The sequence below is a fragment of the Centroberyx gerrardi genome, chromosome 23 (assembly GCF_048128805.1).
Source record: "Centroberyx gerrardi isolate f3 chromosome 23, fCenGer3.hap1.cur.20231027, whole genome shotgun sequence".
NCBI lineage: Eukaryota > Metazoa > Chordata > Actinopteri > Beryciformes > Berycidae > Centroberyx > Centroberyx gerrardi.
In genome coordinates, this window is record NC_136019.1 from 14082085 (window position 1) to 14096123 (window position 14039).

Below are 14039 nucleotides of genomic sequence, written 5' to 3' on the forward strand. Positions count from 1 at the left end.
TTCGTTTTGAGCATCCAGTGGTGGGGAGCAGCAGGAGAGTGAGGAGTGTGATTACAGAACTCAGTGGGAGGAGGCGGGTCTTTGGCAGGTCTGGCTGAAGATGGAGGAACTCACCCAACTGCATGCTGGGAAATTATCAGCAGTAGTGACCTGTGGGATAGTCGCTGCAACCTTTGCATCAATCACACTCAAAGCAGAACACTGACGCAGCTGAGAGACATAAAATATTCATAAACGACTCTCTCTGACTTTGATACGTGTCTATTAGTTAGTTGCTTTTTAACAACATGAATTGGTTATTTGGCTAGGGAAACTGTAAGGCTGGGTAGTAAAGGACTTTGGTATAATGCAGCACAATTTCTTCCTTTACTATACCTTGGTGTGTGTGTGTACATGTGCTGTGGTTTCTTACCGTTTCCCCCTCTTGCCCCGCTGTTCCATTCATCGGTGGTGTTACTTCCACTTCCACATTGGAGCTGTTTGGAAGGTTTTTGTCTGTGTAAAAGTTTAGAGATAAATTTATGTGAGAACCATTCAGAGCCATGCAAGCAGTCGTTGTCCTCAACAGACATGACAGTGTTAATTGTTATGACATGTACAAAGTTGGGAGACACCAATGCTTCGTAGTTAACTGAGCACAGGGAGTTACATATAGTTGGGATACAAATACTTAACAAAGAGAGATCATCAACATGTAACATTTTTATAGTTTGCTCTTTTAAAAGTGGGAATCATTTCAAATTGGATGTGCATGTGTACGTGTCTGTTGGTCTATGTCGGACCCAAGCCAGCATTCGATGGGATAAAAGTGGAGGTGGTAGTTAGTTTCCATTAATTTTCCATTCACTGGCAGGTCACCAACACAGATCTACTGTATGTCCACATCCCACTCAGATTCTCTCAGTGTGCTTGGCTCTAGCTGCATGTGCTGTGTCACTCAATTTGGCTGATCTCAGTTTATTTTAACATTTAATTAATTTAATTTTAAAAATTGAAGTTAATGTATAAAAAATCTCACCAGCATATAAAACCATTAGAAAAAACACAAAGCCAAGTTTAGGCAGAGGAAAAAGTGGAAATCTAAATATGAATCACATATGTAAATATATTTTAATATATTGAATGGAAATATTATTAAACATATTACAGCATTAAAAGTCTCTCTCTCTGTGTATATGCACGTGGACGTTACTGTAATGCCTCTCCATCATCCAATCCTGTTGGCTAATATGACTCCATTTCATTTCAGGCCAGACTTACTTAACAGCCCTTATTAAAATACAATGAGCCGAAAGCCATGTAATCAGATGATTAAACTATAATTGCTGTGGAAATTGGTTTAATCCAAGTGTGATTGTGACACAGTTGGGGAGATTCTCAGATAGATACCGTAACCTGACACCGCTATCGTCCAACAGATAACCTCACTCATTCGCCTGGATGGCGTCATATCACAACTAAACCCGGGATACATATCTAATCACATGCATCATTCACTAAGACTTATATGGGGCTTTAGTTAGGTGCAATAATCTTGGTATTTTTATTGGTCAAGACACCAGGCACTGAAAAACTTTGGGGGGGTAAATATAAGTGTGTATGAGTGGTTAAGAAGTTACATACTATTGTACATACAGTATATGAGCAACATTAGAGAGTGACATGCATTTGCAGTTAAACCACCTTTAATCAACAGACTACTAGACAGAATAATCTAGAGAAATGTGAGGCCTGAAAAATCAGGATGCAGCCATCACTACCAGTCATGCATTTTGATGAAATTAAGATGGTAATATGTTAATGTGGCACTGTTAGCATAATTTTGTCTTGGTGATAAATATCTATGTCTCGCTTTGATTTCGCCGCTCTGGGTACAATGTGTCCATGAAAGCTCTTTCTCTAGCCCTCTGTTTATCCTTTGGTCCAGTGCTCTTTGAAGTGAAAAACACACATGAATTACACTTGGCAGTGGCTGCGATTGAATTAAATACTGGTTGAAGACAACACTTGCAATCAATTTGGCAGTTCTTGATAATGTCATGCTTGTTTAACATCGGATGTGAGGCTCATTAACAATTTCAGTGGGTGATTCCAATCACCAATTTACAGAATATTTAGCAGGGAAATGTTTTTTTATTAAGATTTAAAAAACAACAATTGATCTTTGTGAATATTCAAGTAGTTATAGTATAACTTAATTAAAGTCCAAGGAGTCTCAGAAGTGTGTCTAAATGTGGCTTCCTGGTAAATTTCATTGTTTTTTTTATTTTATTTATTTATTTTTATTTAACCTTTAATTATAAGGTACATCTCTCTGGGACTAGGAATCTCGTTTCCAAGAGACAACTGGCCAAGAAAGCAGGCAGAGTTTCTTGACAGTGGCAATGGAGAAACTGTCTCTTAACTTAGAGAGCCACTTGCCTGAACGGCTCGCCACTCCATTGGCCTTCTCACTGTCCTCTACTTGGCATTTCTTCTTGGCAATCTTGTGAAGGATGGATGCCTTCTCCCGAAATTTGCCTGAAAGAGAATCACCACAGAAATTAAACCTGGAACAGAGGGCTGCACACTGTATCATCTTCAAAGCTCCATGGCTTCATCCAACTCAAGGGTCCTTCGCTTGTCACCTTTGACCCCAGATGGTTCACATTTCAAAAACAGTGCATACAAGGCCATGAGTACACATAATATTGCCATTCAAACAACATCGAGAGTCAATGTGATAGAGCATATCATATAGTGATGATCCTGCAATGTCCTGGTCCTGGGTGGTGGCAACCAGCAGGGAGAGAATCTCTTGTGAAGAGATCTGCCTTTGGAGGTCATATTCACTCCTGTACTCGTTCACTTCATATATCCGATCAAAGACTCACAAGAGAAGTTAGATGCTAATGAGGAACAAAAAGCAACCAAAGGTTTAGCTGGGGGCAGCATCACAGCATGTCAAATAAAATAGATAAACAAACAAATACATATAAGTGATATCTGTATTCAAACTTTTAATATACACAAAAAGGAGGCACCTGATTAATTAAATCATTATTACACCCTATAATAAACATGCTAGGTCTCTTTTTAGTTACATGTGTAGGTGTGTAGGAGTGTCTGTTGTTTTGTAGTTAGGGTTAGGGTTAGTTAATACTGTAGCATAGTACACATGTCCTAATTACAGAATTTGAACAGACTGAAAATCATTGGTAGCAATGACTGCAAATATATTTTTGCTGTTAGTAGTAATAGTATTTATTGATTCAAAAAGTACATTCATTCTGAAAAGACAAAGCTGTGACGCAGTGGATTAAATTGGAACTGGTCATCAATTGAACAACCTGACCTCGTGGCTTATATAAGCAGTGTGCCCTCTTGACATTCAAAATAATGGCTCACGCAAGGCAATTTAGCCCATGCTGTAATGACTAGCAATGACTAGCCGCTGGCTTGTGGAACAATGACTTTTCCACAAAATCCCCAAGGCTTGAAATCCCAATGCACAGACACACGCACAAAGCTACAGTACAGAAACACGGAGGAAACATTCTTCCAATGCACCAAAATCATGTAGTGCAGCTTTTCATGATCCCAGGTCATTCAAATGCAAGAGCTAGATTTTAATATTTGATGGCTCACAAAACACACAGCTCAAGTCCATCAGTGAGTGCTGGCTGGGCATGTTCAGTCGTAGTAGCTACTGTAGGCCCCTTTCTTTTGAAGTCGTTTTCACTGAGCGACAACGACGTGGGAAATTTTACCTAATCTAGCAAGAATCTGAAATCTCAGCCTGAAATACAGTAGTTGTGGTCAAGAGGATGTGCATGATGGTCAGATAAGGATACGGTCTGCTTAGGAACTATCAACATCGTTAACCTTGTGGCTGTCATGTATCCATATTTAATTTCACTGATTTAGTATGCGTGTTGGTCTTTGGATGCATGTCCTGCCAACTTTCAATCAGCGCATTGGAATCAATGTGAAAGATTTTTTTTTCACTGAAAAGAGCAGGGATGGCTGATTTGTCAGTGCTTGACACAGTGATGCGTCAATATGTACTCCACCCAACCATGTCAACACTGTCTGCGACCTTCTGGCAAAATCATTAACCACCCCAAGTCACCACCAGGCTTTTCTTCCGTTTCCTCTGTCGCACTCTCAATTGCTCCATCACTCGTGTTTTCTCACTCATGTGTCTTTTGCAAACACCCTCTTTCTCTCACCCTTTCTTCTTTTCATTCGGTGGCAATGAACAGCCCCTCCCCTTCCCTCTCTTTCAGACATACACACACACACACACATGCACACACACACACACAGAGAGACAAAGACACACACACATATACATTTTCTTGAGATAGCAATCAAAGATTCCACTGCCTTGTCATCACTCACCTTGGGAGGTCACTGTCATCTAGTTGTGTGTGTGTGTGTGTGTGTGTATGCATAAATATGAGTGTGGGTGTGAAATCATTGTTTCTGGTTGGGTGTACAGTGGAAGGGCTGGGCTTTCTGCTCTAGCTAGCTGAAGGAAATTCTGTCTTTTATGTAGAAGAGAGTCATTCATCTGTACTAGCTGTGAAGCTACTTTTAAATCTAAAGTTTAAGCCTCAGTGCCTATGGTTCAAATTTAATTATGCATTAACTGTCTGAGGGCAAAAAAACTGTCACAACCTTGCAGCTCCACCAAGGTGCATGAATCAGAGTGAGCTGAAACAAAGACATAATTCCGCTATTTTTGATTAGACAAGGCTTTAATGTTAAAAAAAAAATTCAGGGTTGTGTTTTTTTTTTTTTTTTTTTTTTATACTCTCGTATCATTGGTCTATGGGTCCATCTTTGGCCATCTTTGATGCCATGGAATACACTGAATGTACAAAATATTAGGGACACTTACTATTTTCACGAAGTACACTGATCGTACACGCCATTATGCCTTATTGATTTCCCTTAAAAAGCCATACCAATCACAAAGGAGGAGATGTAAATAAAGAGAAGCAGACGAATTATAGAAGGATGTTTTGAGACAACTGAGATGTGGATTGTGCAAAAGGGGCTGCAACTCAATATCAGGAAGATGTCCCTAATGTTTTGTACATTCCGTGTATATTCATTCTACTTTATTCTATTCATTCTCATTCTACTGTGCATGCAAACCTGTAATCTTGCCGATGACTACCACAGCAGAAACACACTGGTTTTTAACATTAAAGCGTTGTCCATGTGACAGTAGCTGAATCATTTCTTTCATTCTTGCTGTCTGTCCGGCAAAAATCGCAGCAGCTGCAGGGTTTCATTTTAAAGTAAAAACATGTTGAAATCATACAGAATGGGACGACGAATCACTATGATTAAATGATTGTCCAGTGATTCAGCGTGTGAAAATACATGTTTCCTAAGAAATGCATATAAAGTGCATTTTGCACACCCCGCCAAAACGACACACTTTACATATTGATGTAGCAATACGAGACACCTCAAGAAAAAACAATTCCAGTCTTTGGCTGCCCTTCCCTGGACATCGTTACATTACCCCTCCCACGCCTCGTTTTCCCTGTCAGCCCTGCCTGTTATGCAACTACTGGGTGGATGAGTCACTCAGTTTGCCAAATTCAGTGACGTACAACTTACGTGTACGTATACACCCGCTGCTGCAGCTTGTGGAACCTCCAAGTAAGCACTGAGGCATGGACAAAGTATTTCTCAGCGATGCAGATGGAAAATGGGCCCATATAGGCAAAAAAAACAAAAAACAACTGGTGCCTTGTGTTTTCTCATGGTGTGAGTATGTGGGGCAGGGGATGGTATACTGTGCATTTGTGTGTGCGCGCCTGTGTGTATATATGAGGTTTTAACTGCTTAAGACTAGGTACACCATTAAAAGGGACCGGCAACTGGACGTGAAATTTTCTACCAACCCACATAATCATAAATGGACTTACAGTGATAGATATACTCTGACTGACAAATCCAAAAAAGAAATAGTTGGTGTTAAGTTTCTCATAAAATCAAACATAAGCAACATATCACGGCAATTAGAGACTTTTTGAAATACAATCTTGTCAATAAATAGAATTAATACTTTGTAAAAACACTACACACAGTAACACACAATATAAAGTACATATTCTTCGAGCAGAAAGAACAAAACATTGAACAAAAAAACATTAAAAAAAAAAAACTAAACAAACCAAAAAACAATGGCATGGCTACCACGATTTGCACTTATGTCAGTGAAATCTCATAGAGAGGTTGTCAAACTTAAAGCCAAACTGTATGTCACAAGCACAAAACAATGGGGCTTGAAGTGTTGTTACATGATTAAAATGGAGAAAAACAAGAAGGATGAAAAAAGTTGACTCAAAGAATCAAGTGAAAACTTTAAGGCTTACCTTCCTCAGTCATTGTGTGATAATATTTTAGTTTCCCATAAGTCCCAAGCTCTACAACATCACAGCAAAAGACAAGGGTAAGGCAACGAAGACACAGAGAAAGGAAAAGAGTGAACATGAAAGAACAAGACATTTCCGCAGGTTCTACATCACATACAAACACTCAGACAGGCACAGAACGCGGCATACAGAAAGACAAAAAGTTGCTCTCTCAGGTCATCACTGCATAAGTGCAAAACAGAGCGGCAAGGATTTAATAAAAAATGAAATACATCATATTCTTACAGTAACTGCTTGAAGCGAAAATGTATATATTCACTGTATACACAGAACAGTGTGATAAAGAGCCTGCCGATGGCACAGTTTTGATGGCTATTGAAGAAGATTTGTGAGGGAGGGGTGGGGGAGGGGCAGTCGATATACCAGAAATGATAAAGGTACATACAATGACATATTAAAAAAAACAGGAAAGCCAGAAGAGAATTTACTGGGTCAACATGCAACAAAAAAAGATGAGTCCTCCTCTCCTCTACACACATGCTTATTCAAAGGGTTGATGAGTTGGCATTTTATTCCCCACAATGAAACTGGAACAATTAATTTGATTCCCTTACTGTAGCAGTTCTTCATGGTACAGTAAGTAGATGGTCAGCACATCTACATGATGAATTAGCCAGGAATTCAAACCTGCAGCAATAGCTGAACGTGGAGCACTAGAACAGAAGATACCGCAAGCCTCTACCTCCCACACTGCATTCTGTCTGTGGAAAGGAGCTGGCAGCCTGGAGCTGCACTCTAACACATGGTGTTCTGCCTGTCTCAACAATAAATAACTAATGGCACGAGTATTCCGTTTTCAGCATCTCTCTGCCCAACTTTCTCTAATGCTTAGATATTTTTCCTTTGGCCAGATACTGGTAAAACTGGTACAAGTGCTCCCTAAACAATATGTTAAAAAAACATGCTGATTGGCGTTTTGTTTAGTGTATTGGAGTAAAAGAAAAATACACTATTTTCTCCCCCAAAATTACAAGTAATTAGTAATTTTTCATGAGACATGACAGTTTTGTGCACAAAGGTACATGCATATGCCCGCACACATAAACGCACATTAATATCTGTCTGCACAACAGTGAACAACCATTCCACTCACATGTGAGAGGATTAGAGTGTGATTCTCATGCCAAATGTGAGAGTTGGCAGCCTGAAAACACAATCTAATGAGATGAAAACACATCCCATTTCAGAGTGTCCTGCTCATCTGCTGCACTCCCAGACAAGTGCCTCAATCCCATATGATTGGGCGATTTGGGTTTGAAGTGCACTATCACTGTAAGGTTGGCCTCTAACAAGCGGAGACTGACGGTGCTCTGAGGGCAATTAACCCACGACACAATCGCCAGGCGCGCAGTCATCTGTTTGCCCTCTGCAACAAGAGTGGAAGGCTTGTTGTTGTTTACGAGGGGGCCTCTTGTCCTTGCGGTATGACCTCTAAACCTCTGCTGAGCAGCCTGCGTGTGTGTGCATGTGTGTGCATGTCTGTCTGTCTGCTGGGGGTTGGGGTGTCAGGAAAATTCACAGTCTGTACTGGAGCAAAAAGGCTTTTAACATTGATTCTTTCGCCCAGCCGGCGCGGGGTGGCGCGGAGGCCGGGGGAAGAGAGGGGCGGGGGGGGTGTTGGGTGCTGGTTGGCTGGTCACAATGGGGAGTTACATAATGTACTGAAGGCGCGATCATTTATCTAACGATTTCTGTGTGGGCCACCAAAAACAAAAAACAACACAAAAAAAAACAACGCTGGTAGCGCTGACAGTGGCGAATGTTTTATGGCCATATTTGCTATAGAGGGAGGGGTGGGAGGTCAGTGACAGTGAGTGTGTTATTGAACAGTGTGATCAATAGGGCTGTAGGTCACCACATAGACAGTATTGGTGATGGGAGAAGGGTGGCGGACTGGCGGCATGGGGGAAACCAGACATCTTGCCCTGGTGCACAGATTTACCTCTCATCAAAAATGGCCATTCAAATAATGGTTGATCATAGCCATAGATAAGCAAAATGGAAAATACAGACCCTAATGCAACTTAGGTGTGAACATGGTCATGCAAAGTAATGCAATATGGTTTGTTGCTATTAATTTCCTTTTCCCCGTTTAGTTTCCTCATTTGCTTATTAATTTTTTTTGTGTTTGAATTAGTATGAATTTGTCCTATTAGACCTTGTTTCCTAATGCGACTGTGGTCTAGATCAAAAATCCCTATTAAATATTCGGCCACACCCTTAGTTGTTTTACTGGTTTAACTGATAAATCAAGGAGTACTGTCAGTATGTGTGTGTATGTGGGTGTGTCATGGTTAAGCCAAATGACCTTGTCGTGTCTGTTCAGCCCATGTAGGATTGATGATGTCTGGTCAATAAAAATTACATAACATCAACAATAACGTCCATGGCCACATTGGCACTGTGGAGCGATCATTCTAGTCTATCTCAGTGAGATAATGATCTGCGGTAAGGCGTCCAATGAGATCACTGTTCTGTGCCTCCATGTTTATAGTCCTGCACTACATCATCACAAGGCGATCTTGATACGCAAACAAAAGGAAGATCAAGAGATGCAAGATAATAATCAAATGACAGGCATTTGAAATAAATGGTAAGGCCAATAATTATTTTTTATCTCAGAATATTGGTAGAAAATCCATGCAATTCCATGAAATTACCATTAATATACTGTATGTTCTGTAGTCATCTCTCTACAAGCCCCCACCTTGCTCGATGGTGAGGTCAGCCTTGGCTATGAATATAGCAAGGACTCACTGCCAATACAGAGATTGCTACCTAGACAGAGTTCAGATCATAGGTGATAAATCTTATCGAAGGGTCTTAGCCAAAGGCATGCAAGCAACTTGAATTCTGAGTGCTGTCTTGGGTGGCTTGTTTCAACCATCCACTGAGGACTCAGGCAGTAGTGTGAGAGCTTCCCTCCCCAATCCCTCTTTCTAGTTCAATATTTGATGCCACTCCTAAGTGATATTGTTTGTAGTTCCACACTGATGGAAAAAGAGATAGAGTGCACAGGCAGTTGCGCCTTGCAGTAATCACACCGGGGGTTAGCCAGACCAGAACAATGCTCTTCCAAATGAAAAACAGAAAGAAAGAATTGAAGATTTATTGTAAAACTGAAGGATCATTTAATATACCCAGAATAAGAACAAATTTATTGTTCTTGAACAAAATATGGCTGCTGAATATACAACATCTATCTCTTAGGGAAACAGTACAGTATGTGAATAATTGCTCAAATAAATCAATAATAGTTTGGTGGGAACCGCTATTTGTAAAAGCTTGTTGAGGGAAAACAATTTTAGCCCACTGCCATTAATTGCTCTGTCAAGCTCTTATTGACTTTGAGTCCAAAGGAAGGGCATGCGAGGAGGGCTGAGAAAACGGCTGACACCTTCTCTCCAACTGCCCTATGCACAAATACACGGGCAAAGCACAACCCTGGCAAGTCGACAATGATAGGAGCTGGTACTCCATCTTCTTCCTACACCACCATTTTGCTATTCTTGTCTTTTCTGTGTTTTGCAGCTGTAAATGTACACAGTATAAAAGTGCCTTGGTAGTCCTCACAAACCTGGAGATGGAGGATAACATGGGTACGCAAACCCAAACCACTCATATTGGGCTTTTACGCATCTCACGGAGAGCAGGCTGGTTAGTATAACATATGGTAATACATAGCTAGAATTCATAGGGGTACATAAGAGGAGAGAGAGGAAAAGGGACAATGGGGAAAACAATACAGAAATGGTCACAGAGGGTTTCCAGGGAGAATACATCCACAGAAGAGAATGAAGATTTGAAGGAAAGAGTCTGCGAGAATGGACAGCACAGAAAGTTGACATACTCAGGAAATGTACATAGGGGACAAGTTGGGCAAAAAATTGCCTCCAGGCTGTTGAAATGAGAACAAACAGATTTTTGGGGGATACAGAAATTAGAGAAGTAACTCACCAGAGTCAGCAAATTCTGAGGGGACAGTAGAAGAAAGAGAGATAGACAGAGAAAAGATAAATCCAGATGATATTTAAGTTGATAGAGCACATTGAATCATTGGACCGTATTATTTCATGATGAAAAATGTACATTAAAGGTGAAAAAAAAAGAAAAACCGCCAAATATGCTAATAAATTATTTGAGCTCATGAGAGGTGCACATGCATGCCTACATACAAACGTACACATACACACACACATAACAACACACACACACACACACACACACACACACCTCCAACAACCGCCAGTTTGAAAGTCTAACAAGTGAAAGGTAACCAGTTCCTGGCACTAGAAAACAACCTCAGACTTTCTCTCGACTCGCCAGCACAGACAACTTATTTTCAGAAATTTCTATGAAAAATGTATGGATGGAGTCCTGCCAGCTCCCTGCAGCCCCACTGAGCTACACTTAAAGCCTAAGAGCACGAAAGGACAAGTACCACTGCCTCTGTCTTTGATGGATGCACCTGTTCATCCTGCTTCAATGTTGGTGAAGTGCTCTCTTTCTCTCTCTCTCTCTCTCTCTCTCCTCTCTCTCTCCACACACAACAAGCTCACCAACAAAATGCTTCTTTGCATACATTATATCAGTAAATGTGCATGGAACAGACTCACCAATCTCTGAAAGGAACCAACCTTTTTCTGGCCCTTACAAAAATAAGGAAACTATTCAACACACCACACCTTAAGGTGCGTTGAGACTACTATGGGCTACAAAAGCTACAGAACGGTCTGGCATACCAAGCTACACTGTTGGCAACGGAGTAAAAAAGTGTTGCCCTGGTGGTCGCTGACGGTTCATGTCGTCGTCACACTGGGTGCACCAACTGATAATGTCAGACTGCCATAGCGTTGCATTCGTCTCGTTTTTATTTTATTTGGCAAATACTCGTTCTTCTAATTCATCAAGTAAACAATAATAATGTAAATATAACTACTCTACACTACCTTGATTTGTTCGCACTTCACCGCATCATCAGAGCGTGGAAAAAAGTTGAAGCCAGATGAACTTCAGTTTGTAGCTGTACTCGTCCGACGCGCTGCTACATTTTATGTTCTGCCGTTTGTAGCGTCGTGTCGCCGGCTTCCATTGAAAACGAATGACTTCATGTTGCTTTGTAGCCTGTAGTCTGAACGCACCATTAGACTGTAAAACAGCGATGGACGTAGTGAGTGTGACGTCACCCACTGGCTTCTGAAGGGCCATTTTGAAGCCTGGAGATTGTGTTTACGGTCGCTACCATTTTGACATTTTTTGGAGCCAGAGCAGCCAAAGCGTGGAGTTTGGGCCGCCTACTATTGGTCGATAATCGGCGACCTGTCGATCACTAGACAGTCGACCTGTCAATCATTTGGAAAAAAAACCCGTTTTATATCCATTATATCCTGTTAATGACACAATTATTTTGAAAATCGCCATATGGACACACAGAAGTGAAAGTTGTTGAAAGGAGTTGGGCCGGATTTGGAGTCTTTTTGGAGCCAGCGTCTGGTGGAAAGAGGAACTGCCACTGCCAACACTTCCGTATTGGCTTGCACCAGACCCAAATCTGAGTCAATAGCGCATTTTAAAGTGTGCTCAAGACTAATAAAATCGCTGTAGCATGTACACTGTAGCATGCAGCATGTGAAAAATTCCAACATCTCACGTGGAAATTTTTAACATATTACATTCAAACCATACTGAAGCCCAAAGGCTGACGACTGTCTGGTGTCACGTTTTTGTTTCCTGTGATTTCCTGTAATTTTATCATCATGTCATGTTGTGCGGTAGTTTCTTTTAGTCTACTCATTTCCATTTAGTATTTTGTCAATGCAGAATCAATCAAATCTGGTAAACAGTACATCAGCCTGCCATTTTTAATGTATTTTTACAGAGACAGAGTTTGCCTATTATACCATCTTATTTTTTCATTATACTGAAACAGCTTACTTATCAGCAGGTACTAAATTCAACTCAGACTGGGCAACTGTGTGGATAATATTAGATGCCCATTTGAAGACCAAATGACAAAAGGCTGTACAAGGAACAATGGCGTGGAGTATACTCTCCCTTTGACACACACCAAATCACTACCATTCATTTCATGCAGTGGCCATATATAGACTTCCTTTCCACCAGCAGGCTATGATTTACAGTTTAATCGCTGAGATGGAATGATGACTACATTGAGTGATGAGGCCCCTTGGATTCGACGTGCGACAACGGGCTGATGCATGTTAATAGGCACTTTAAGGTCTGTCGCAGCACAGTTTATTAATCTTTCCTGAACTGACTCATTCTCAGGTCTGGCTTTCAAAGAATGTGAAGCCTGCGAAAGCTGAAATGCCTCCTTACTATGGAAGGGAAAGGATGACATCCACCCAAAGTCTTTTTCAGGGCTCCTATGTTGACATTTACAAACAATTCTTTGTGTCAAATGGGGAAAAATTTTGTCTGACCATCAATGCATTGCTCATAAACATCTCAAAGGCTAGCACTGTTTGTTTTTTTATGTGCTATGTTCCTATGGTACGTGGCCTACCCTCTATAATTAATTTCATCAAATAATACTGACACTACAATCAAGCAACATACACTGCATGAATTTAAAAGAAATCACTGAAGAAAAAGTGGGGATAAAAAATGCTCTCTGCCATCAACCAGTAAGCAGGCTTTATATCAACATTAATATTCATTTTACAAGGACTAGCATTCATCACGGCAGCAACATAAGCTACAACACTTCCATCAAACTCAAAAACCTTTCATCAAAGCTAAAAAGTGGAGAATCTATGGGGAAAATAAATTCTTCAAACTCTCCTCAAGTACCTGCCTGCCTGTTTGCATCCCATAATTTTCCTTTGCTGGGCTGAGAACAGAGTGACACTGCACCTCCCCTGGCATATTAACATATTCATCCCCTGCGCCGAGCACTGACACTGCCGTTTTGAATTTCCTTTAGCCAAGCTAATAGGCCTTCATCTTGGATTAAAGGAAAATTATCTCCCCCCTCTACTGTGTTCTGACAGGACTGAGTTTGCATTACCTCATATAGACTACTTTTAAAAGGGATTCATTTAATCTAAGCATATAGGGGCTAATATTGTAAATAGGAGGCCAACAAATGGGTTAAATACTGTTTTCTCTCTGAATCTTTGACATTGGATTTTAAGCTAGACGGTGTACATAGGGTACTTAAATATACTGATGAATGCCAACATTTTCACTGTATTCTGACTAAGGATTGAGTTCACATTAATCATTGTTTCTGCCTGCCAAAAACACCATGTGGATGCTTGGTGGTGTTATTCACAGCCGACAGAGTGAGCTCAAGTTCAGATCATCAGCATCTCAGAGCATCAGCATCATCTGCTCATAAAATATTTTGCTGCCAGTAAAAGATGTTCTGAAATGAACAATGTTGTGCTGAATTCGTTCGTGCTGTTTTAACCTGAAAACAGGATTCAGATCAGTCTCTTAAACTGATCTGTATCCTCTCTAAAATGACAAAATCAAGATCAAGGCAAGATCAACCTGAAAATGGAGACAATTACGAACATTAAATAATATGAACCTTTTCACTGCATATCCTGGGTCCTAAAAGAGACTTACATT

The 14039-nt window shown here is 40.6% G+C and overlaps 1 protein-coding gene across 1 annotated transcript in view; it reads right to left on the bottom strand.

The window, feature by feature from the left end:
* Window positions 1–14039, bottom strand: part of slc24a2a (solute carrier family 24 member 2a) — a 39936-nt gene that overhangs the window by 7282 nt on the left and 18615 nt on the right. Inside the window, exons 4-7 of the mRNA XM_071926563.1 lie at window positions 10398–10412; window positions 6381–6431; window positions 2422–2520; window positions 413–495 (exon numbers count right to left, since the gene is read on the bottom strand). Coding sequence (XP_071782664.1) covers window positions 413–495; window positions 2422–2520; window positions 6381–6431; window positions 10398–10412 — 248 coding nt within the window. The remainder of the gene's footprint in view (window positions 1–412; window positions 496–2421; window positions 2521–6380; window positions 6432–10397; window positions 10413–14039) is intronic.